We start from the raw sequence: 27,198 nt of genomic DNA on the forward strand, positions 1-27,198 counted from the left end.
CGTAACCTTTGATCCCCTTACCAATCAAGAACCTATCTATCTCGGTCTTAAATACACTCAATGACCTGGCCTGCACAGCCTTCTGTGGCAATGAGTTCCATAGATTCACCACGCTCTGGCTAAAGAAATTTCTCATCTCTGATCTAAAAGGTCTTCCCTTTACTCTGATGCTGTGCCCTCAGGTCCTAGTCTCTCCTACTAATGGAAACATCTGCCCCACGTCCACTCTATCCAGGCCTTTCAGTATTCTGTAAGTTTCAATTAGATCCCCCCTCATCCTTCTAAACTCCATCGAGTATAGACCCAGAGTCCTCAAACGTTCCTCATATGTTAAGCCTTTCATTCCTGGGATCATTCTCGTGACCGTCCTCTGGACCCATTGGGATCTTTTAGGTAGATGGGACCTTGATTTAACAACTCATCTGAAAGACAGTACCTCTGACAATGTAGCACTCCCTCAGTACTGCAAAGAGAGTGTCAGCCTAGATTCTGTGCACAAGTCTTTAGAGTGGGACCCACACCTTCTGACTCAGAGGTGAGAGTGCTACCAATTGAGCCACGGCTTACACTTGGTTAAGCAGGAAGTAGGTTTGATTTTATAAACACTGTAATGTGAAATAGGGGCACCGGTTAGCTCAGTTGGCTAGACAGCTAGCATGTGGCTCAGAATAATGTCAACAGTGCAGGATTTGATCCCCATTCCATCAGAGGTAGACTTGAGGCCTGCCTCCTCACCTTGTACCATAATAAAATCACAGCATAAGCTGTGGTTTGGCAACCCTTGGATAATCAAGGACGCTATCTAATTTATTGCCCATCCCTAGTTACCTCTTGAGAAGGTGGTGGTAGATGTTTGTCTTGAGCCACTACCGTCGACATGGTGACATGGTGAAAGTGTCCCACAGTGCTGCTAGATCAGAAGTTCCAGGAGTTTGATCTCTATGCAGAGACTGGTGAGAATGTGGAACTCTCTACTACAAGGAGCAGGTGAGGCGAATAACCTAGTTACATTTAAGAGGAAGCTAGATAAAGTGGAAGGAATAGAAGGATTTGTTAATAGAGTGAGATGAAGAAGGGTGAGAGGAGGTTGTATGAAGCGTAAACATCTTTCCAAGTCTGAATAATGTGTGTGAGACTTGTAGGGAACTTGCAGATTGTGATGTTCCCATCGTTGCCATTTGGAATTAAAAGGTGACCATATTACACCCAGAAAATATAAATAAACAGAAAGATAAAAAAGCAGCACAGAATATTCAAACAGCAGCTGAACATGATGGGGGAGTAAGAAATAACAACATAAAAGTAATCCTTAGCACAGCAGAGCCAAGTGTTGATAATATCAGCTTGGCTCAATTGGTAACAATCTCACCCCCGACTCACTAGATTGTCAGTTTAAACCCCACTTCATATAATCCAGATACTGATAGATTTAGTGAGCCACTGGACAATTACAGAGTCCTTCACTTTGAGAAAAAAAAATTGCTTGAGGGGCTGTCTTTCAAATAAGGTGTTAAACTGAGGCCACGTCTGCCAATTCTTTGCTTTGCTGTGTCCCTCTTTGAAGATGCATGCTGGGATTCAGTTCCACTGGAATCAACTCTAGTGTACTTCCTGGGGTCTGTAGTTCATGTGTGGGCTGAGTCCCAACGAGGCCAAGCATCTCACTCTAATTTTGTCCTGCCAGTCTGCAGCACTATGTGTATGAAAAATAGAATTTGCATTTACATAGTGTTTCTCACATCCACAGCGTGTTCCAAAATGCTTCACAGGCAATCAGTTTTTGAAACGCATGCAGCCACTCTTAGCATGGAAATCTGTGAGATGAATTATCTTGTTTTTCACTAAATGACTACCAGATTTACTTATATCAATATTTCTGTTAAACTGTAGAGCCTTGATTGGGACACACTTGGAGGAGTGTGCATGGTTCTGATCTCCATTTTAAAAAGGATTTTTTTTATTCATTCATGGGATGTGAGCATCACTGGCAAGGCCAGAATTTGTTGCTGATCCCAAATTTTCCTTGAGAAAAGACGATGGTGAGCCATCTTTTTAAACCTCTGCAGTTCATGTGGTGTAGGTACACCCACAGTGCTGAAGAGATAGGCACTGGAGAAGATGCAGAATGATTTACAAGTTGGATAACAGAACTGAGAGGCTAGGCCCTTTTCTCCAGAAAAGACAGGCTGAGGGGTGACTTGTAGAGGTCTTTAAAACTATGAAAGGTGTTTGATAGGGTAGATGAAGAGGAGATGCTTCTACTTGCTGGAGAGACCAGACAGAACCAGGGGCAATAACTATAAGATAATTAGTAATATATCCAATAGAGAATTCAGAAGAAACATCTTTACTCAGGGATTAGTGGGGATATGGAACTTGATACCTCAGGGTGTGGCTGAGATGAATAGTATAGATGCATTTAAGGGGAAATTAGACAAACACATGGGGTGGAAAGGAATAGAAGGATGTGCTGATAGGGTGAAATGAAGTAGGGTGGGAGAGTGCTCATGTAGGGCATAAACAGTGGCTTTTCCAGTTGGGCGAATGGCCAGTTTCTGTGCTGTAAATTTGACGTAATAACAAAAGTGGCTGCATTTTATATGAGGAACGTGGGGCATTTCTGAGAGATGTGAAAAGGCTTCAAATAAATTGGAGTATTCCTTATAAAGTAACAAATTATGTAATAGTGGACAATGTGTAGTGTTAATGTCTAATTGTTGGAGCTTTGTTGATCTTAATCATTGCACAGAGTGAACCCTGGACCTTTGTAACTCACAATTGTGTATCCATGATTCTCTAATGGGTCACACGTACCATGAAACAATTTGTTTTAACGCAGCAGCCCATGGCAGAAATAAATGTAAAATAAGAAGCACATAGTTAGAGTTGCAACAGAAATTGATCAAGTTTGATCTCAGCTTTATCTTTATCCCTCCTAGAGGAATGGGCTTGTATCTCTAGAATCCGGTGCATTGGGTATCTGCTTTGAATTGTCAGTCACCATTCAAACTAACTGATTTCAGTCTGATGGCAGGTCATTCTTCTTCATTGAAGAGTGATCATCACTTGGGATCACCTCAAGGTCTGGCATAGGAGGCAAAAGAGAAATGTGGCGTTATCACTTAATAGCCAGGTTGTAAATTTCAGTCTTCAGGTCAGTGACTGTTTTTCTTTATTTAAAAACTATGTTTTTTACATTAGAAACACAATATAAATGCAAATTGTTATAGCAACTGAAGTGTGATGGAGATCTACTAGATGCAAGATTTTAGTGGCAGTCAACAGACTGGGATTAGATAATCAGTAGACTGGGAGTAGATTGACTTTACAAGAAAGAAGATTGAATTTTTATAGCAACTTTCACAACCTTGGGATGTTCCAAAGAGTTTTTCAGCTAAGTACTTTTCAAGTGTAGTCACTGTTGTAAATGTAGGAAACTCAGCAGCCAGTTTGTACAAAGCAAGGTCCCAAAAACAGCCATCTGGTAATGATTGGCTAACCTGTTTTAGTGCTGTCAGTTGATGGATAAGTATTGACTAGGATGTAGTGTTCAAATTGTTCTATTTGATTATGTGAATCTGTTTACAATTGATGCTCACTGTGCTTGATTGGCTAAGCCTAGGTGTGGACTCAGAGAAAAAGTAAATCAACTATAGAAAGAGCTGGAAGCTGGAGCTGAAGCATGGAGTAGATATTTTGAAGTGCTGTGAATAAAATCTGTTGTACACATAGAAACTTGTGTCATCTCTGCATAGCTCTGAAATATAAAATATACAACACAGGACACCAGTAAGAACTCCCCTGCTTCTTTCATTAGTTCTACAGAATCTTCTTCGTCCACCTTACAGAATAGATGGGACATCAGCTTAATGTCTCATTCAAAAGACAACCCCTCCAATAGTGCAGCACTCTCTCAAGACTGCACTAGGAGTGTCAGCCTAGATTATGTACTCAAGCTTCTGGACACAGCGGACTGGGAGAAATCCTTATAGACAGAGAGAAAACAGTCGGTAAACTGGAGGTAGACAAATGGTAGACTGACAGTAGACAGACTGGGAGGTGACTGACTTGTTTTCTCATTCTCAATCAGAGACACACCAGCTTGCTAAACAGTTTTATTTTCAGGGTTAAACTTTATTTTTGGAAGAACTATAATTAAGTTAAGATGTCATTGTGAATCATGCAGCTGTAATGTACCAAAATATTGCATTAAAAGCCAATTAATATAACAATAAATTTAGCTTTTTTTTAAAACACCCTATAAAAGTGACATTACCACTTGGATATATGAAACGTTTGTGTAAAGTTTCACTGGGCTGTGGGTCAGGCATGATTCCTTTCTTATGCTCTTGCAGGCAGATCTCCTGAGGTGTTGCTGATAGATGGAGTGTTCTTTTAACATTTCCTCATTCTGAGCTGGTGAACAGCACACAGTAGAGATAAAAGCAAAGAACTGCGGATGCTGGAAATCCAAAACAAAAACAGAAACAGAAATACCTGGAAAAACTCAGCAAGTCTGGCAGCATTGGTGGAGAAGAGCACAGTTGACGTTTCGAGTCTTCATGACCCTTCAACAACACACAGTAGAGGGTGTGGCTAGGTTATTGGAGCTCAGTAGAGTTGGGGAAGATGAATGAGGAGAGCTGAGGAGCTTAGAGGGTTGGTATAACTGGGAAAAGGATCTGAGCAAGCCGGGGTGGGGTGGGGTGGGGGGGAGAAAGGAACAGAGTGGGCAGTAAGGGTTGCTATGGGAGAGGAGAGCAGAAATTTAACATTAAAACCATCAGACATTGAGAAACATAGGGGCTTTCCTGTAACAACTGATAATGCTCACTCCAATTGCATATACAATGGCCCAGTCCTACCACTGTTTAAAGTAGATAGTACAGGCTGTGGATCTAATCTGAGCACCTCCGCAATCTGTATGGCTCCGTACTCAGGTTTCAGAAACATGGTGCAGGATTTTCAGATCGTCGGGCAGGCACGATAGCTGAGCCCAGGCGCGGCCGGGAAACAAAATTGCGCGTGATGACGCTGGGCGAGCATCCCGACGTCATCGCGCACTTGCGCGATATTTCGGTCGGTGGGCAGTGTGAGTCAGCAGCATGCCCACCAACAATTAAGAGGCTTGTTAAGGCCATTAAAGTGTTAATTAAGAGACCGCAATTTCACACTGGCAGACCAGCCAGCATGACACGCGTGCTGGAAGGCTCAGCACAGTGGGGATGGGGATGGGAGGAGGGCGAGCTGAATAATTTTAAAATTAAAATTAAAATTTAAAATGAAGATTTGGAAAATCTGAAAAAAATGTCCCCACATTGGACTCACTCACATGAACATATACATAATAAAAATTATGTCAAAACATTTTTTTTTAAATTAATGCCAGAAATCTCATCCTGCCCGTGGATGAGGCTTCTGGCCAATTTGCCTGTTCACCAACCGTAAGGTTGGACGGGCAGCGAAAAATCTCTCTTAATTAACACTTTAATGGCCTTAATAAGCCTCTTAATTGTTGGTGGGCACACTGCTGACTCACACTGCCCACCAACCGAAATATCTCGCAAATGCGCGATGACATCGGGATGCTCGCCCAACGTCATCATGTGCAATTTTACCCCCCGATCGGATCAGGCATCCGCTTGCCCGCGGGTCGTAAAATTCTGCCATGGTTTCATGGACTGGCTACCCAGGGAGGTCAAATGCTGCCATGGCCAGTTTGTAGAATCACAGAATGATAAAGCATGGATAGAGGCCATTCAACCCATCAGGCCTACTGCCAGCCTTTTGAAAGAGCTGTCCAATTAGTCTCACAACTTCCTGCTGCTTTCCCCAAAAGCTCTGTAAACTTTCTCCCCTTCCAAGTATTTATCCACTTGCCTTTTGTAAGTTATTTATGTACCTGCTTGCACCGTGCTTTCAGGCAGCACATTTCAGATCACAGCTCGCTGCTTTAAAAAAGAATTCTCATATTCTTCTCCTGGTTCTTTTAGCAGTTGTGAAAATGAAGTCAATACATGTGGTAATCTACAGGCCTGCACCAATAAAAAGTGGCCATGGAAAGCTTCAGGTTTGTTGCAAAAACCCACCTGCTCACTAACATAATGTCATCAGCTCCATATGACTCCTGTCCCACAATTCAAATTTTACTCAACGCTGCCTCTAAAACAGGTGAGGAAAACTCAAACTTACAAGTGAGTCTGGTCCAATATCCTGGCACTTGGTGTGGGCTGCATTCAAACAAAGTTAATTGGACACATTGGGGTAGAAGTCGGTTTACATTTTATCTTTTTTTGGCCATAAAATGGGCTCAATGTTAACCAATTTCTGAACAAGAGTTCCTGCATCTGATCCCTGGTAGCTGGATGAATTTAAAAATGTGAAGAAGGTCCACGTGCCAATTTCAGCAGCCAGAAGCAAAGCTTCTTCTCTAGTCAGGTGACACAGGACTGACGTATACATAAGATTAAAAGCCAAGTCTATTAACCACATTAGGAATTTGTAAAAGCTTCTCCTTCCACCTCAGCAGGAATTGCTGGTCCCTGCATGAACTCTGGCTCTCCCCCTGAAACCGAATTCCCCAATTCATAATCTGTAGCTTTCTCTCTCTCCATCCAAACTCCACTTTCCCAAACTTCCAAACTCCCTCTCCTTCTCCCATCCTGCCCCCAATCCCCCTGATCCCCAGTTTGCCTCTCGCTGTCTGCCTAAATCCAAATCTCCAACCACTAATCTGTCTCTCCTTCCTTGCCAAACCCCAAATCCCCGGAATCCATTCTCTAATCTCTCCCTCTACTCCCCAGCCCCATTTCACAGTCTCTTTCCCCTGAACTTCCATTTCCCTTCATCCTCTCCCTCTCTCTCTCTCTCTCCCCCTTCCCCAGGCCCCAATCTCCTGACCCCAAGTCACTAATTGGGGCAGATGTGGTATGACAGAGAGGGGCGCAGGGAGATGGGGTGGAGGGAGAGGGGGTGCAGGGAGAGGAGGAGCAGGGGCACAGATGTCTGCGATTTGAATGGTTCAGTTCAGCATTTCCACAGAATTAGATAGTTCCATGGGCAGTATGTTTTTCTCCCTGTTCCCAGGCCAGGCAGTGTTGGCCACATCTCAAGATACCAAAATATTCAGGAACGTGTTTACTCTGCTTGATATAGAAGCACACACCTTGCTTATTTTGATTGGAGGTTGGCATCAGTATTTCAGTATTCCCAGTATTTGGATACAGGACAGTGTAAACTATCCTTCAAAATAACACCTATTCCACACTGGGCAACCCCAGCCCTGCTAACAATCACTGAGGAAGATTGGCTAATGTGAATAAGATGCATAGAGAAATAGAAGCATTAAAAAGAAACATAGGAACATGAAGAGGCCATTCAGCCCTTGAGATGCTTCTGCCATTCAGTTAGATTATGGTTGATCAGTATCTTGATCCCATCTACCCGCCTTTGTTCCGAAACCCTTAATACCCTTGTGTAACAAAAATCTATCAAACTCAAGTTTTAAAATCTTCGATTCACCCCCAGCTCAACAGCTTTTAGGGGGAACAAGTTACAGATTTCCACTACCCTTGGTGGGGTTGAATGCCGCACCATCAACATCCTGGGGGTTACCATTGACCAGAAATTTAACAGGGCCTTCACATCACTCCAGAACAGCCAAGTTCTAATTTTAAGGTTATGCCCCAATGTAATGTTTTTGAAAATACAGTTACAATATTCATTCTTATACTGCAAATATATTTTTGGCGCATTTTATGAAACTGAATGTCAAAGTGACATTTTTGCTTCACTTCTAAGGACTTTGCCCCAACCTTTTGCGATCACCAGTAAACTAATACATTGATGGAATGTTTTAGTCTTAAGTAGCTGAGAGAATGTGTTCATGGCCCCTACAAATGAAAGAGTAATTTTATTGATGTTCTATTTCACCAAACGTGGCCTACAGCTTATGATTGTAAGAGTAAGAAAGAAAGACTTGCATTTATATAGCACATTTCATGGCATCATCCCAAGGCCCTTAACAGCCAACAAATTATTTTTTGAAATGTAGTCACTGTTGTAATGTAGGAAATATGGCAGCAAAATTTGCTGGCAGGCTGGTGTGTACCATTGCTATAAGTATAACCTTTAAAACGTCTGGAAAACTGGCCCTGCCACAAGTCACAGCAAAGTTCTACAAACATCAGTACCATAAATGACCAGGTAATCTGGTATTTGTGATATTGGTTGAGGGATAAATATTGGCATGAAGCACTGGGGAGAACTTCCCTGCTCTTCTTTGAAATTATGCCATGGGGTCTTCTACATCCACCTGAGTGGAGAGATAGGACCTCTGGTTTAATGTCTCATCCAAAAGACAACACCTCTCTCAGTGTTGCATTAGGAATGTTGCCATAGGTTATGGGCTCAAGTCTATGAAGTGAGACTTGAACCCATGACTTTCTCACTGGGAGGCAAGAGCATTACCCACTGTGCCAGTGTAAATGCCTAAAAAAGCTGTAGATCAAGAACACAAAACTCTGGCATATAGCCAAGTATTTGGTTATTACACAACTCAAAATATAAGTTCAAATTAGGACACTAGGTTCTTGACTCACAGCCCATGAATATAAATCCAAATCTTGAATGAGCTTTGCTTTAGATTTAAAAGATGAGCTTTGATCTGCATTGGAATGAATGAATGGACTTTGATGTGAATTGGATCTAATGATTTTTTTTTTATAATTATTAAGAGATGTGGATGTCAATGGCAAGGCCAGCATTTATTACACATCCTTGATCACCCTTGTGAAGGTGGTGGTGAACTGCATCCATGTAGAGTAGGATGCTCACAGTGCTGTTAGACTGAAATTTCCAAGATTTTGACTCGGCGACAATGAAGAGGTGACAACATAGTTCCAAGAGAGGATGGTACATGGCTTGGAGGGGAACTTGAAGCTGGTAGTGTTCACATGCATCTGCTGCATACGCCCTTCTAGGTGGTAGAGGCCACAAGTTTGAAAAGCATTGTTTAAAAAGCCTTGGCGAGTTACTGCAATCCATCTTATAGATGGTACAAACTGCTGCCTCTGTGTGCAGTACGAGTGGATATTTGAGGTTGTAAACGTAGTGTCAATCAAATGGCAGCTTTGTCTCAGATGGTGTCAAGCTACTTGAGTGTTGTTGGATCCGCACTTATCCAGACAAGCGGAGAGTATTCCATTATTATCCAGACTTGTGCCTTGTAGATGGTGGACAGGCTTTCGGGAGTCAGAAGGCAAATTATTCACTACTATTCACAGCTCTGAAGAAGATTCATATGGACTTAAAATGTTAACCCTGTTTCTCTCTCCACAGATGCTGTCAGACTTGCTGAGTTTTTCCAGCATTTTCTGTTTTTATTTCATATTTCCAGCATCTGCGGTATTTTACTTTTATTCACTGTAGAATTCCCAGTCTTTGACCTGCTCTTGTCATCACAGTATTTATATGACTGGTCCAGTTAAATTTCTAGTCAATGGTAGCCCCTGGGATGTTGACGGTGGGAGATTCAGTGATGGTAATATCACTGAATGTCAAGGGGAGGTGATTACAGTAGACTTTCTGATTGGAGATGGTCATGGCCCACCACTTGTGTGACGCAAATGTTACTTGCCAATTATCACCCCAAGTCTGATGTTATCCAATTCTTGCTACCTTCAAATATCTATTTACCTAATAAACTCCTCACTAATATCATTTCCTGGATGGTCATATCCTAATATTTAACTTCCACCAACTGTCAACTCAACTGTTGGAGTTTCCTCACTAGATATACTATGGTTATATGCCTTCGGTATGGTAGATAGATACAAGAACAACTTCCATTTATATAGCACCTTTAATATTGTAAAACATTCCAAGGCACTTCAAAGAAGTATTACCAAACTAAATTAGTCATCAAACCTCATCAGTCAATATTAAGGCAGGTGAATAAAAGCTTGGCCAAAGACGTAGATTTTAAGGATTGTCGATAAGAAGAAGGGACAGGTGGATTGAGGCAGATGTTTAGGGAGGGAATTCTAGAGCTTAGTGCCAAGGCAACCGAAGGCAAAGGCGCCAATGCTGAAGCAATAAAAATAAGGGATGTGCCAGAGAACAAAATGGAGTGGCACAGAGATTTCAGAGTTTGTAGGACAGAAGGCCCTGACTATAGATTGTGGGTTCAAGTCCCACTCCAGAGACCTAAGCACATAAATACAGGTTGACATTCCTAGTGCAGTACTGAGGGAGAGCTGCATTGATGAGATGTTAATCCAAGACCCCAACTGCACTTTCAGGTGAATGTAAAAGATACGATGGCACTATTTTGAAAAAGAGCAGGAGAATTCTCCCCAGTGTTTCAGCCAATATTTATCCCTTAAACAACACCTAAAAGACAGATTATCTGGTAATAATAATATTGCTGTTTGCAGGAGCTACCTTGCGCAATTTGGATGTTGCGTTTCCAACATTACAATGGTGACTACATTCCAAAAGTAATTCATTGGTTCTAAGCGGCTTTGAGCCACTCTGAGACAATGAAATGTGCTATAAAAATGCAAATCTTTCTGTCTTTTTCTGCACTGGTATTCATGTGGTCTAACTAAGGTAGGTGGAGACCAGAACTGGCAACAGTACTCCAAATCTGGACAAGCCCAGGTGTATGAAATCAGAACTATGCACAGTGCTCCAAGTGTGTCTGACCAAGGTACAACACATGTTTAACACAAACTCGGCTGTGACCACGTTTGGAAGAGGATAGTCATGAAAGGAAATGGTGATCACAGCAACAAGAGTGACTGAAACACTGGCAGCAGGAGACAAAACAGAGAAGGCAGAGAGATGATTCAAGTTCAAGAGAGTCGTGAAATATGTTGAAAGACATTACATGTAGTTTGGTAGGTCTCATGAAAAGGTTATGGTTCTTGTATAGTTAAACAGTAAATGTTTATGAACGACTTATAACTATATTATGTATATATAAAGGTCTAAGCTAGGAGCTATCTCCATGCTTGCCTCTACACACATCTGTCCAGTACAAGACTACCCTGTAGACCATATGGCCATAAGATGTAAGATCAGAAGTAGGCCACTTGGCCCATCGAGTTCGCTCTGCCATTCAATGAGATCATGGCTGATCTGATAATCCTCAATTCCACTTTCCTGCCTTTTCCCTTGATTCCCTTACTGATTAAAAATCTGTCTATCTCAGTCTTGAATATATTTAACGACCTAGCCGCTACACCCTCAGCGGTAAATAATTCAGGTCATGTGTTCCTTTACTTCACACTGTGAGTGGTGCAGTACCCAGTCCCACGTTAACTTTTTCTATGCCAGACCCTGATGCTACACCTCCCCCCAAGTCTTTATCCAATGTATTTACAATGCATTGCTGTTTACCCAACCTATTTACATTACTTCTACCAAGCCTTCCCCTCCCCACCGCCCCGAAGTCTCTATGTTTACAGCTTCAGGCGGTCTGGAGGCTTTATCATTTTCCCAGATCTTGTCTTTACAACATTTGGAGGAGTGATAGACTCTGTAGTACTGGGTAAACCTTGATAAATAGCAGGTTGCTTTGAATGTAGTTGTTCTAGCGTTTCGTGGGTTGATCTTAATTCTCTTTTTTTATTCTTTGTAGTTGAACTGCTCCTTTTCATCTCCTCATCTGGTGTTATTTATGGCCATTGGTTTATCCCATTCCTTACGAGGAGGACGAACTCACAGCTTGTCTATAGTGTTCATTCTGTTTTTCTTTCCACATGTGATTCACCGTGATGTACGTTAGGATGGAAGATGTCTCTTCCTATTGTGTAGGTGTGACTTACCAATGGGCTAGCCTTGCAGTTTAGCTTTCTGTGTAACAAAGTTCTCATTGATTTGCTCCTTTGCCACAATGAGATGTGCTGTGTTAGGTTGATGGCTGCTTCTCTGATTCAACATCATTTAGCTAATGGTTGTACTGGGAAGAGGTTTCAGCGTCCATGTCGTAGTGTCTTGAGGTATCTTGCCAACAGGTGTCAGAGTCAGAGGTTCAGGCTCTTCTTGCTGCTCGTTCATCTCTTGGCTATCTTCCTTTGAGGTGTCGTGGTAACCCTTTGAGTGATTGGCTGGTCTGACCAACGAGGATCTTCTGGCACCTGCAAAGAAAATGGACAAACCGGCTCTGCAAAGAGTGAGGACAATTCAGAGCTAAAGTCCCAGTTAAGAGTATCTTTTCTGTTGGTGTTATCAGGAACGTGCAGTTCTGTGTAATTGAAGACAGAGGTTGATTTGACGTCTTCTACTGTTTTAAGAAAGTTCAGGCATCTCTGCTCAGAAGAGAGAAAGACTGGTTATGGATGATATACATGACTTCAAAGAATTGTTTGCCTCCATAACTTAATGATTCCAGAATTATACCTGCAACCAGAAGTCAGATTCCCCCAGGCCCATAGAGTGATGTGAAAACAGAAAATGCTGGAAAAATTCAGCAGTCTGACAGCATCTGTGGAGAGAGAAACAGAATTAACATTTCGAGTCCATGTGACTCTTCCTTAGAGCTAAATAGAACTCTTCTCCCACGTTAACCCTTTCTATGCCAGATCCTTATACTACAAAATAAGCAACAACTGGAAAGAAAATAACCTGTACAGATAATTTAAAAAAACTACTGTTCCACTATTCAGCTTGTCATGCTCTACATTATCTCTAGCCCTGTTAGAATCCTGAAAACAGCAATTGTATCAACTTGCAACCTTCTCTTTTCCAATGAAACATGGCCAAACTACACAATCACTCCTCATAATCTAATTCCTCTTCCTTTAATCATTCTGGTTACTCTCTTCTAGTTGCAATCCTTTTTGAACTATGATGCACACAATATTGTAAGTCTAGTCACACCAATGATTTGTGAAGTATCAGAATTACCTCATTATTTTGACTAAATATTGACTTTTTAACACTTCCCAAATATTTGATTTGCATCACTCATTGCCAGTGAGTATTTTGGGACAGCTTTTCTTTCAGGATCTCAAACCAGGGGACAAGGCCTACGTTTAAAAGAGAGGAATTCAAAACTAATCTATGGAAAGAACATTTCAGTGACTGAATAGTCAATCTAAGGAACAAACCCTGGGGAAGACGGTAGAAGAAGAGAATGTCGATTCATTCCAATGCAACTTAGAGAGATTTCTTAAATTTATCAGTAATTTGGGACATGTAATGAGTGTTGTGTGACTTAGGAGGAATGACTTTGGGCCTATGGTTCCCAAAGTTCTCCATCACTGGGAGTTTTCCTCACTTCATGTCTGGGTCTGTTGTAGAAGAGATTGATCTCTGAGATTAGTCAGTGGCTCCATTATTGTTGGATCATGTGACTATCAGGATGGAAGAAAGTGAACCAGGTGAATCCTGGGTATGCATGTAGCAATTCCGAAATTTCCTGTATTTAGTAATTCAGGAGTGACGCTATATAATGTACATTTAAGAACGTGAGCAGTTTTATATACAAAATAAGACCCTCGGCAAGCTACAAAATAGTACAGCACAGTCATGTCAATTTTGCAGAACAGGATTTACACATTCTCCGAACAGTCCTCTCTGTTGCTCTAAGTTAAATTATTTGAAAAACTGAATTAACTTTATTTTTATATTAAATTTACAATCAATTCTCTTTTTGCTATACAGAAACAGGAAACAGATGTGTGGCCTTTATCTCAGGAGATCCTTGTCCAATTGCATCAACAGTCCCTTGATATCCACACTGGACTGTATATAGATCATGGCAGCTGGGGACTGCACACACCCCTTCTAGGTAAATAGAAATAACTTGCAATTCTAATGCACCTTTTGTAAATGCAGGACAGCCCAAAGAGCTTTCAGGCTGCAGGGCAACCTGGACTCTCCCCCAATTTTTCAGCAGGACCACTGCTCCACATAAAATTCAAGCCCATGTTCCTGAAGTGGGGTTTGACCCTACAGCTTCCTGATTCAGAGGTGAGAGGGAGTAAGAGCTACAGCTGAATGTCCTTGCTCATCCTTATTATTCCTGTGGTTTTGCAGATATCAGTAATCAGAGAAAAAATTGAGTCTAAGGTGTCCTTAGAAAGTAAGTAAGATCCAGAAGCCATGTACTGCTGTCTTTCTGATAGCTATCTCAACACGCCGATAGAGACACCTCTCAATCAGAGCACAGGATTAATTTCTGTTGTGCTTAATATCGCAGATGCCCTTAATCTAGAACATTTCTGGAGTTGTCACCAATTTGGAAGGTTAAAGTCTTTAAGACCGTTATCACTGGGTCAAAGTCAATTGGAAGGAGAGAATCTTTCACCACCAAAGGATCTTTTAACTGAAGAGACAGATACAGAGGTCACAAGCAGGTGAGACCAGAATTACATGTTAATTGCAGCTTATCCAAATCAGAATAAACAATGCCAGACAATGAAGTAGGCTATAATTGAAATGCTGTGGAAACACTAAAGCTTCCAATATCGAGCATGTTGCATTGAAGCAGCCACATTACCTCAGTACCACACCTTGGATAGTGCAGCACTCCCTCAGTATGACTTTTCAACAGTGCAGTGCTCCTTCAGCACTGACTCTCCAACGGTGCTGCATCCCCTCAGTACTGCTGCTCTGTCCCTCAGTAATGACCCTCCAACAGTGCGCTCCCTCAGTACTGCCCCCCTGACAATGCAGTGCTCCCTCAGTACTGCCCTGTGCAATGCTCCTTCAGCAGTGCAGCCCACCCTCAGTCCTGTACTGAGTGTCAGCCTGGGTTGTGTGTTCAAGTCTCTGGAGTAGGATTTGAAACAGAGGCAAGAGTGCTATACACTGTGTCATGATTGGACACTGTGCTGATTGGATTGGAGCCTAACAAAGGACGCTGGTTATTACAAAAATAATGTTATTTTGCTCAACAAAATCAGAGACAGAAATACCTGGAAAAACTCAGCAGGTCTGGCAGCATTGGCGGAGAAGAGCATAGTTGACGTTTCGAGTACTCATGACCCTTCAACAGAACTAAGTAAAAATAGGAAAGGGATGAAATATAAGCTGGTTTAAGGAGGAGGTGGGGGGGGGGTCGCTGTTAGGACAAGCAGACAGTAATATGTGGAGATAACCAAAAAATGTCACAGACAAAAGGACAAAGAGGTGTTGAAGGTGGTGATATTATCTAAAGGAATGTGCTAATTAAGAGCAGAAAACAGGACAGACAAGGTACAGATAACTCTAGTGGGGGTGGGGTGAAATAATACTAAAAGGGGCATAAAAGGTAGAGATAAACAATGGGTGGAAATATATTTAAAAATAATGGAAATAGGTGGGAAAAGAAAAATCTATATAAATTATTGGAAAAAACAAAAAGGAAGGAGAAGAAACGGAAAGGGGGTGGAGATGGAGGAGAGAGTTCAAGATCTAAAATTGTTAAACTCAATATTCAGTCCGGAAGCTGTAAAGTGCCTAGTCGGAAGATGAGGTGCTGTTCCTCCAGTTTGCGTTGAGCTTCACTGGAACAATGCAGCAAGCCAAGGATAGACATGTGGGCATGAGTGCAGGGTGGAGTGTTAAAATGGCAAGCGACAGGGAGGTCTGGGTAATGCTTGCGGTCAGACCAAAGGTGTTCTGCAAAGTAGTCACCCAGTCTGCGTTTGGTCTCTCCAATGTAGAGGAAACTGCATTGGGAGCAGCAAATGCAGTAGACTAAGTTGAGAGAAGTGCAAGTAAAATGCTGCTTCACTTGAAAGGAGTGTTTGGGACATTGGACGGTGAGGAGAGAGGAAGTGAAGGGACAGGTGGTGCATCTTCTGCGTTTGCATGGGAAGGTGCTGTGGGAGGGGGTTAAGGAGTAGGGGTGATGAAGGACTGGACAAGGGTATCCTGGAGGGAACGATCCCTGCGGAATGCCGCCGGGGTGGTGAAGGGAAGATGTGTTTGGTGGTGGCATCATGCTGGAGTTGGCGGAAATGGCAGAGAATGATCCTTTGATTGCTGAGGCTGGTAGGGCGATAAATGAGGACAAGAGGGACCGTATCATGTTTCTGGGAGGGAGGAGAAGGCGTAAGGGCAGATGCGCGGGAGATGGGCCGGACAGGGTTGAGGGCCCTGTCAACTACCGTGGGTGGAAAACCTCAGTTAAGGAAGAGGAGGACATGTCAGAGGAACTGTTTTTGAAAGTGGCATCATCAGAACAGATGCGACAGAGGCGAAGGAACTGAGAGAATGGGATGGAGTCCTTACAGGAAGCGGGGTGTGAGGAGCTGTAGTCGAGGTAGCTTTGGGAGTCGCTAGGCTTGCAATGGATATTGGTGGACAGTCTATCACCAGAAATTGAGACAGAGAGGTCAAGGAAGGGAAGAGAAGTGTCAGAGATGGACCATGTGAAAATGATGGAGGGGTAGAAATTGGAAGCAAAATTAATAAATTTTTCCAGGTCCCGACGAGAGCATGAAGCAGCACCAAAGTAATCATCGATGTACCGGAGAAAGAGTTGTGGGAGGGGGCCGGAGTAGGACTGGAACAAGGAATGTTCTACATACCCCATAAAGAGACAGGCATAGCTGGGGCCCATGCGGGTACCCATAGCCACACCTTTTATTTGGAGGAAGTGAGAGGAGTTGAAGGAGAAATTGTTCAGTGTGAGAACAAGTTCAACCAGACTGAGGAGAGTAGTGGTGGATGGGGATTGTTCGGGCCTCTGTTCGAGGAAGAAGCTGAGAGCCCTCAGACCATCTGGTGGACGATGGAGGTGTAGAAAGATTTATCTCTCTTTTGCCTTGTTTACCTTCATTGCTTTCCATTTCCCTCCTAGTGTTTGACAAGGTGTTTACTAAAACCCGCTTTCTCAGTGACTGTCTCCGTCTCCGACTTACCCCACGTGGATTTCAACTGAAATTCCATCCCTCATGTTTCGAACCCACCCGGATTACAGGTTTCTGCAGGACATACAACGTTCCTCGGATTGCTATTCCCATCACATTCTGAGATCCAGACTCAGTGCCATGCGCCGCCATATGAACACACTCGACCTCTCCTTCCAGCAGCACCGCCGTACCCTTTTTCAAAGCTGCGCGTGCCCCAGTCTCATTTTATTCTTCGTCTCATCCGACGCCTCAACAAGAAACTTTTTCTCTTTCTCTCAAGTGCTAAGGAACGCAAGCTCCAACAACTCATCGATACGTACACCCATCCAGGACCCTCCACCCCTGCCTGTCCCTCTGTCCCCATCCCGTCTTCCAATCCCAGCCCCAGCCGTGTATTCACTATACCCCCTGACCTTCCCCTCTCCGACACTGAACGTTCAGTGCTCAGCAAAGGATTTCGTTTCATACCTTTACGCCCTCATCTCAATGAATTTCGGGCTCGGCACGATGCTGAGCTCTTCCTCCGCCGCCTTCGTCTCCGTGCTCACTTCTTTGGGCAGGAGTCCTATCCCCATTCAACGGATCCTTTTACCCACCTCCAATATTCTCCCTCCACCTGGACCCCTCCCTCTGGATTCTTACCTTCTCTTGATCTTTTCATTGAGAACTGTCGGCGTGACATTAGTCGTCTCAATTTCTCTGCTCCTCTCACCCATTCTAACCTATCTCTCTCTGAACTTACTGCACTCCATTCTCTCAGGTCCAACCCTGACATTGTCATCAAACCCGCTGACAAGGATGGTGCTGTTGTTGTCTGGTGCACTGACCTCTACCTCGCGGAGGCTGAGCGTCAACTCGCAGACACTTCCTCCTACCTCTCCCTGGACCATGACCCCACCACTGAACATCAAGCCATTGTTTCCAGGACTGTCACTAACCTCATCTCCTCTGGAGATCTTCCTTCCACAGCTTCCAACCTGAGAGTCGCCCAACCTCGGACGGCCCGCTTCTATCTCCTACCCAAAATCCACAAACAGAACTGCCCCGGTAGACCGATCGTCTCAGCTTGCTCCTGCCCCACAGAACTCATTTCTCGTTATCTTGACTCCCTTCTCTCTCCCCTTGTCCAGTCCCTTCCCACCTATATCCGTGATTCCTCTGACACCTTACGTCACATCAACAATTTCCAGTTCCCTGGCCCCAGTCGCCTCCTCTTCACCATGGACGTCCAATCCCTCTACACCTCCATCCCCCTCCAGGATGGTCTGAGGGCCCTTAGCTTCTTCCTCGAACAGAGGCCCAAACAATCCCCATCCACCACTACTCTCCTCCTGGCTGAACTTGTTCTCACACTGAACAATTTCTCCTTCAACTCCTCTCACTTCCTCCAAATAAAAGGTGTGGCTATGGGTACCCGCATGGGCCCCAGCTATGCCTGTCTCTTTATGGGGTATGTAGAACATTCCTTGTTCCAGTCCTACTCCGGCCCCCTTCCTCAACTCTTTCTCCGGTACATCGATGATTACTTTGGTGCTGCTTCATGCTCTCGTCGGGACCTGGAAAAATTTATTAGTTTTGCTTCCAATCTCCACCCCTCCATCATTTTCACATGGTCCATCTCTGACACTTCCCTTCCCTTCCTTGACCTCTCTGTCTCAATTTCTGGTGATAGACTGTCCACCAATATCCATTACAAGCCTACTGACTCCCACAGCTACCTCGACTACAGCTCCTCACACCCCGCTTTCTGTAAGGACTCCATCCCATTCTCTCAGTTCCTTCGACTCTGTCGCATCTGTTCTGATGATGCCACTTTCAAAAACAGTTCCTCTGACATGTCCTCCTTCCTCCTTAACCGAAGTTTTCCACCCATGGGAGTTGACAGGGCCCTCAACCCTGTCCGGCCCATCTCCCACGCATCCGCCCTCACGCCTTCTCCTCACTCCCAGAAACATGATAGGGTCCCTCTTGTCCTCACTTATCACCCCACCAGCCTCCGCATTCAAAGGATCATTCTCTGCCATTTCCGCCAACTCCAGCATGATGCCACCACCAAACACATCTTCCCTTCACCCCCCTGGCAGCATTCCATAGGGATCGTTCCCTCCGTGACACCCTGGTCCATTCCTCCATCATCCCCTACTCCTCAACCCCCTCCCACGGCACTTTCCCGTGCAAACGCATAAGATGCAACACCTGCCCCTTCACTTCCTCTCCTTACTGTCCAAGGGCTCAAACACTCTTTCAAGTGAAGCAGCATTTCACTTGCACTTCCCTCAACTTAGTCTTCTGCATTTGTTGCTCCCAATGCGGTTTCTTCTACTTTGGAGAGACCAAATGCAGACTGGGTGACCGCTTTGCAGAACACCTTCGGTCTGTCCGCAAGCAATACCCAGACCTCCCTGTCGTTTGCTATTTCAACACTCCGCCCTGCTCTCATGTCTACATGTCTGTCCTTGGCTTGCTGTATTGTTCCAGTGAAGCTCAACGCAAACTGGAGGAACAGCACCTCATCTTCCAACTAGGCACTTTACAGCCTTCTGGACTGAATATTGAGTTCAACAATTTTAGATCTTGAACTCTCTCCTCCATCCCCACACCCTTTCCATTTATTCCCCCTCCTTTTTGTTTTTTCCAATAATTGATATAGTTTTTTTCTTTTCCCACCTACTTCCATTATTTTTAAATATATTTCCACCCATTGTTAATCTCTACCTTTTATGCCCTTATGGTATTATTTCACCCCACCCCCCCCCCCCCCAAGGCTACCTGTACCTTGTCTGTCCTGTTTTCTGCTCTTAATTAGCACATTCCTTTAGATAATATCACCACCTTCAACACCTCCTTGTCCTTTTGTCTGTGACATCTTTGGTTATCTCCACCTACTACTGTCTGCTTGTCCTAACAACCCCACCCCCACCCTTAAACCAGCTTACATTTCACCCCTTTCCTATTTTTACTTAGTTCTGTTGAAGGGTCATGAGTACTCGAAACATCAACTGTGCTCTTCTCCGCCGATGCTGCCAGACCTGCAGAGTTTTTCCAGGTATTTCTTTCTCTGTTTTTCTTTTGGATTTCCAGCATCCACAGTTTTTTGCTTTTATCTCAATGTTATTTTGCTGTTTGGAACTTGTAGGAGTAGTTGTCAAATTTGTTCTTTATGTAATTGTTACTTTTTGCTAATGTTAAGGAACAACTCGGACAGAACCCCATCCCAGGAGCTAGTTGAGGAGCAAAGATTGAGCCCAGATTCTGAAGCACAGCCTCCAGCACCCGCAGTGAGTCTGGAGTTTCCTGATCTCTTCCTCAAAAGTATAGATGATTACCAGCAACTTGATATAAATTCAGAATCTTTCAAATACTTCATCCATGTTTGGAATATGGCCCCTGTGACCATCAGTTCTTGGAGACTACATTCTGAATTCCACAGGGACGGGAGCAGTTTATTTAATTCACTGATCTTTACCTGATAGCATACTTTAGCTTGATCATCACCCACTGATCTTCATCGGTGCCTTTTACACTAATAACCCAAACATAACCAAATGCTTTAATGACACAATCGTATGTTGAAGCATTGTTAGAATCATAGATTCAAACAGTGCCAAACAAGGCCGTTCAGCCCATTGTTACTGTACTAGCTCTTTTAAACAGCTAGCCAATTAGGCCCACTCATCTACTCTTTCCCAATAGTCCTGCAAAACTTTTTTCAAGCGTTTACCCAATTCCAGTTTGAAAGTTATTGTTCAATCTGCCTCCATTGTCCTTACAGGCAGCACATTCAAAATTCACAACAACTCACTGCAGAAAAAAGAATTCTTTTCACTTTCACTTTGGTTCTTTTGCCAATTACCTTAATACTACGCACAAAAACAGAATTACCTGGAAAAACTCAGCAGGTCTGGCAGCATCGGCGGAGAAGAAAAGAGTTGACATTTCGAGTCCTCATGACCCTTCAACAGAACTGGGTGAATCCAAGGAGAGGGGTGAAATATAAGCTGGTTTAAGGTGGGGGAGTGGGGGGGGGCGGTGTTGGGTGGGGGGAGAGAAGTGGAGGGGGATGGTGTGGTTGTAGGGACAAGCAAGCAGTGATAGGAGTTAGTGAAACACTGTCTCCATCTGTTTAAAATCTTGAATTCAGTTGGGCTGGTGACTGGGGTATGATTTACACAAACAACAAAGGGTGGGTTGAGAACACAACCACATTTATAGTTTTTATCTGCCCCTATCACTGCTTGCTTGTCCCTACAACCACACCACCCCCCTCCACTTCTCTCCCCCCAACCAATACCACCCCCCCACCTTAAACCAGCTTATATTTCACCCCTCTCCTTGGATTCACCCAGTTCTGTTGAAGGGTCATGAAGACTCGAAGCGTCAACTCTTTTCTTCTCCGTCGATGCTGCCAGACATGCTGAGTTTTTCCAGGTAATTCTGTTTTTGTTTTGGATTTCCAGCATCCGCAGTTTTTTGTTTTTATACCTTAATACTACCTCAATTTTCTGCAGACAGTTTTTTTGTATGGAACATAAGGTTGGAAAGACATTTCTGCGGAGCCTGTAATTGGTCCGAAGTTGGTGAACTCATTCCTCCTGTAGCTTATTGATTTATGAAACACCGTCTCCATCTGTTTAAAATCTTGAATTCAGTTGGGCTGGTGACTGGGGTATGATTTACATAAACAACAAAGGGTGGGTTGAGAACACAACCACACTTATAGTCAACATATCAGATTTGCTGCTACCTATTGGATTGGATACCTTGTTACTAGGCAGATAGTTATTTTTTTCTTTCCTGGGACTAAATGGATGTCAGATTCTGACAGCCCTGGCTGAGGATGCTGTAAGAGTTACAGGTCCTTGGGAAACCACTTCTACTTTATTCTCAAACGGCTTGTTTTATTCCCCTATTTTTCGTCAACTTTCTAACCATACAATTCATCATTCCCAGCACGAGGAGGCAAGTAGCAGATTTGCACGAAGTTATGGATTGAGGGATCTGGTATTGGAAAAGAGGGGCCAGCTGAGAGTCATTCCCTGCCCTTGTTGCCAACCCTCACCTCTCCCCTGTGACCCTCTTCCCACCATCACACACCTGTGCCTAGGTCCCTCCTCGATCCAAGACCTCAGGTGGATGTAGTACCAGAAGCAGCCACCACCTCCTCAGTGAGTACAGATGAGTTGCTGGCCTCTGATTGGCCAGCAGTTCCTGGTGGGTGGGACCTCTGACACCCCCAGGGGCCTTCATCCTGGGGAAAGGCCCACTGTTGGCCTTTGAGGTGCCTGAGTGGCACAAGATGCAGCAGCTCTTCTTGAAAACAGGCACATCAGGGTCATATCAGCTTTCCATCCAATGGCTGAGACCCCTGTCACCTCCATGATATTCTGCCATGATGTGTGATATGTAGTTCACAATGTGTGTAATCAGACTGATCAGCTTTATTAACTGTAGAGGATACACAGATTCTGATACAAGGTGCCCTATATAAGGAGTTTATAGCTTTGGGATTTTATTTTACATCACAATCTCCATAAGTATCTGCATCAACCTTAGGGACTGCATCTCCAGGCTCTCCCAGTCTTGCTCGCTGTTTGTTTCTCTTTTCCCTTCCTTGTTTGTCTGTCTATACCTGTTGCTGTCTGCCTTACTGTCCATCTCTTTGTGTCATGGTCTCTCTGTAAAAACTTTCTTCTGCATTTTTAAAAATTAATTTACAGGATGGGGGGCCTAGACAGAGTCGATAGGAAGGACCCATTTTTCTTAGCAGAGTGGGCAATAACAAGGGAGCGTAGTAATTGGTAGAAGGGTTAGAGGGGAATTAAGGGGTAAATTTTGCACCCAGAGGCTGATGAAAGTTTGGAAATCACAGCCTGAAAGAGTGACCGAGGCAGAAGCTCTCATCACATTTAAAAACCACTTCAATATCCATCTGAGGTACTATAACTACAGGGCAATGTACCAAGAGCTGGAAGGTGGGATTAGGCTGGATAATTCTTTCTCATAGCACAGACACATTGGGCCAAATGGCTTCACTCTGTGCGGTAAATTTTTCAATGTTAATGTTCTGGGCACCGCAACATTGGCCTTGGAGCGGGTGTAGCACACAGTGACCAGATTATGGGGAGTAATTACATGGTTTGGGAATATAGGGGGTGATTTGATTGGGTGATTTTAAGATTTTGAAAGGAATTGAGGTGTAGCTCAGGACAAATGATTCCAGTGGGGATTCTAGGACAATGGACTTTACATTAAAATCACAGGAGGGTAGTTGGGGAACCCTTCTTCATACAAAAGATTGGTATAAGTCTGGAACACTCTTCCACAAAAATGCAGTAGGTGAATTCAATTGATCATTTAAAATCTGAGAATGATAGATTTTTGCTAGACAAGGGTGCAAAAAGATATGGAACCAAGGCAGGTGGATGGAGCTAAGAAGCAGATCAGCCATGATGTCATTGAATAGGAATTGAATGACTCAAAGAACTGAATGGTCCATTCCTGTTCCAATGTTCTGCAGCAGCGTACCTGGCCTGGCTTGAAATGACTCTCCCTAGGTCTTCCTCTCTCTCTGGCTTGTGCTCTTCACCTCCTTTATGACCACATTGTTGGAACATAGGAACAGGAGGAGAACACTCAGCCCACGAGTCTGTTCTGCCATTTACTTAGATCATGGCAGATCTGTATCTTAACTCCATTGACGTGCTTTGGTCCTGCAACCCTTAATACCCTTACCCAACAAAAACATATCAGTCTCAGTCTTAAAGATTCCAATTACTCCAGCCTCAACTGCTTTTTGGCGGAGGAGAGTTCCAGAGTTCCACTCCTTTTTGTGTGAAGAAGTCATGACATCACTCCTGAATGGCTTCTAATGTTGATGTTCTGCTCCATTCTTCTAGACTCCCAAAGGCAAAAATAGTTTCTCTCAATCGACCTGATCAACTTCTTTAATCATGTTAACCACCTCAACTTTTGAACACCCTTTAACCACCTATTGTTACAGGAGAAGGTCACTTCCTAGTTTGTCTTCTACCATTCACATGGTATAGTAGTAATAGAGCTGTTGACAAGGGCAAGTTCAGAAAATGACTGAGTAATCAAAGCGGGAGCTTAAAAAAAAGGATACTCAGAAATCGTATTCCCATTCTGTTTATTTTAATTGGAACTTGAAGCCTGGAATATATCTTCAGCCATGGTGCTTTAGTGTTCGAACAGCATGCTTTAACCTGAGTTTGACAGGCCTTCCCTTTTATATATACACAGCTATCAGAAGACGAAGATTTCACTCCGTGCTCCTCCCTTCGAACATTGCTGAGCTGTTTTGCATTGCCAAGGCCAGACCCGTCTTGCCCTTCTTTTGGCCCTCTGACTCGCAGTCCACATTGCATTGTAGCCCCCACCATGCCCACCTTACCTGAAGAAGAAGAAGGAAGTGAGGACCAGGACAGAATGCAGAATTTTTCACCCACTGTAAGAAACAATATACTGCAGAACTCTACCTATCTTTTTTCAGTTGTTGCTTCCAGGTTTGAATACATTACATAAGACGGCTGGCTAATCATCTGGCTAGGAAATGTGCTGAGATTAGAAGGATAAATACCGAGAGAGAGATAAAGGGGGGAAGGTGAAATGATTTTAACCTAGAGCAGCCTGTCCAGGAGCGGTATAGACCTCAAACATGTACAAGTAGCAAGAAGTGGTGCAAAGTCAGATAATTGAAGAGACAGAGACATGGAATATTTTTGAAGTGCCACTGTTGTAATGTGGAAAGCATGTCAGCCAATTTGTTTACACCAGGCCCCACAAACAATAACAAAATACATGACCAGCTAATCTGTTTCAGCAATATTGGTTAAAGGATAAATATTGGCCCAGAACAAGGTGAATAACTCCCTTGCTCTTCTTCGAAATAGTAACTGTGGGATCTTTTACACTGCTCAAAAGGGCAGACAAGGACTTGGATCATCTAAAAGATGGCACCTTCTACAATGCTGCACTCCTTCAATACTTCCCTGGAGTGTCAGATTGGGTTATGTGTACTCAAGTCTCTGAAGTAAACCGTGACCTTCTGACTGAAAGGTCAGAGTGCTACCAGTGAGCTTAGACTGACACTAGGTTATAGGTTTGTGATGACTTTAGTGTTACAGTTTGAATACTTTTGTACCAAACACACATTGCCTTCCTCCAGACCTGACTGACCACCCACGTGCCTGACATGCATTGGGAGAAGGCCATTTATCATTGGAAGTAGGTTTATCAGTTTCATATCTGATCGGCATATTTCAATGCTCACTAAAACCACATCTAAATTGCGCATTTCCTTTGAGAATGTGCAGTGTGATTATAGAGCTTGGTACTACTCAGCAAGCAGTCTCTACTTTAACCCAGGAATGCACTTTGTGAAAAAAGGTGCCCAGTATGTTGATTTCAACAGGCAGCTAAGGCTGTTAACTCTCCAATTGCCAGGATGAGTGCAGCTCCAACATTACTCAAGAACCTCAATGCCATACAGGACCACCACTTCCTCCACCACTGGCACATTGTGGCTGCAGTGTTGTATATTGTTGTATTATCTGTAAATATCCGTAAACAACTAGGAACTACTTAGCTAGGTATTTTTTGGGCAGAATTTTCACGTCGGCGTGCGGGGGCGGGCCCCACACACCGGCACGTAAAATGACGCGCGGTGACGTCATGCATGTGTCCCGATGTCACCACGTGCCGTCGCAATATTTTGGTGGGCAGGCCCGCAATGATCTCTGATGCGCACTTGCCATTAATTAACAGGCCACCTAATTGACGGCGATTCTTCAGGGCTCATGCGATCTTCAGGTCATCGCACGGGTGCAATGGGCAGGCAGGTAGGCCACATTTTTATAAACCTCATTCACGGGTGGGTTGAGGGGTGAGTGCAGTCGCAAGTGTTATTTCTCACTCATTTAATGCTTAAACTCACTGCTACTTGCCTGTAAATGTAGGAATACTTAAAACTCTTCACAGACACTTGGACAGGAGTGACAGTCTTCAGGTCAGGACTCTGGAGTAATCATCATTTTTGAGGCCTTTCTGGTTTCAGGAAGCCTTCCCTTAGCTTGGAAATGGGAGTTGTGCTCTCCATTGGAGGGACCTCCTCTGAGGAGGAAGGGAGGGCCAGAAGGGGGCGGAGGCCAGGAGTCCACATTCAGCCTCCAGGGGAGCCACCTTTGGGAGGACAGGTGCAGGCACAAGGGGCGCAGGGCCAACAGGAAGTCCAAGGTGGAAGGGACCACAGAAGACGCTCATGATGCCCCACTGCCATCCAAGAACAGAGGCCGAGCAGTGATACAATAGGAGCCATGCCTCCACAAGGGCTGTGGTAGAGAGAACCATCGGTCTTCTCAAGATGCACTTCCAATGCCTGGACCATTCAGGGGGCGCACTCTAATACCCCCAGATCATGTATCGCTGACAGTGATTGCATGCTGCGTGCTCCACAATCTGGCGCTGGAAAGGGGGAATGCTGTAGAGGAAGAAGATGTAGATGCAGGTACTCTGGCTGCACTTGATGAGTACAGTAGTGAGTCCGAGGATGAGCATGCACAGGAGAACGCTGAGGGGATAGACACTGTTCCGGGAGGCAGGGACACCCGGGAGGCTTTAATCCAATAAACCTTCAGCTAGCCCACCACAGATGGGCCTCCAACACAAGCCAGGGCTGCAGGCTCCATACTCGATACCTGAGAGCAACATCTGCCTGCTATGGAGCATTAACTATGTGCCTTGTCAATATAGCTCAAAGATAAACAAGCTACTCATTACATCATGGGTTCCCTTCCGCTGCAGAAGTAAGGAATCACCCTGAGCCATGCTCACATTTAAACATTTAATGAACTAACAAAATAAAGCAGAAAATAAACTGAATGCAAAGGTGTTCAGCATCACACTAGTTTGTCATCAACTCACAGCAGGGCAACATAAAACCATTAGTGAGAAGCCCATGCTGTCCCTAAGGTGCCTTAAGTTTACGTTTCCGGGTGCTACGTCTGGATGTTCCCCCCTCACTGGAACTGGCATTTGAGAAAGCCTGCTCACTCTACTGTCCTGTTGGCCTCAATGACTTTGGCGGGCATCCCCTGGCCCATGGAGCCTTTGATAGTCCCACCTGGGAGGGAGCGGCCAGTTCAATGGCTGGCATCTCCCCAGTCGCCGCAGCCTAATCAGATCCCATGGTCACTGGCAGAGTGGCGGAGAAGCTACTACCCTCGTCTGGAGTGCCTTGAGAGGAGTCCTCAGAGATGACAAGCAGCTACTGCGCCGATGTGAGGTCGCTTTGGACCTCCCTGCTCACCATTGATGGGTGGACACCGAGCTG

General features: G+C 44.2%; 1 protein-coding gene across 6 annotated transcripts in view; it reads left to right on the top strand.

Moving 5' to 3' along the window:
* The window catches only part of mrvi1 (murine retrovirus integration site 1 homolog), a 164,356-nt gene that overhangs the window by 28,460 nt on the left and 108,698 nt on the right, over positions 1 to 27,198 (top strand). For 4 of the 6 annotated variants that reach the window (XM_041196555.1, XM_041196559.1, XM_041196560.1 and 1 more), the window contains exons 2-5: positions 13,672 to 13,798; positions 14,210 to 14,366; positions 20,041 to 20,128; positions 24,111 to 24,317. In XM_041196555.1, coding sequence (XP_041052489.1) covers positions 24,249 to 24,317 — 69 coding nt within the window. In that variant the 5' untranslated portion in view covers positions 13,672 to 13,798; positions 14,210 to 14,366; positions 20,041 to 20,128; positions 24,111 to 24,248. The remainder of the gene's footprint in view (positions 1 to 13,671; positions 13,799 to 14,209; positions 14,367 to 20,040; positions 20,129 to 24,110; positions 24,318 to 27,198) is intronic. The other 2 variants (XM_041196557.1, XM_041196556.1) reach the window with 2 other exon arrangements.

The sequence above is a fragment of the Carcharodon carcharias genome, chromosome 10 (genome assembly GCF_017639515.1).
Source record: "Carcharodon carcharias isolate sCarCar2 chromosome 10, sCarCar2.pri, whole genome shotgun sequence".
NCBI classification, from domain to species: domain Eukaryota; kingdom Metazoa; phylum Chordata; class Chondrichthyes; order Lamniformes; family Lamnidae; genus Carcharodon; species Carcharodon carcharias.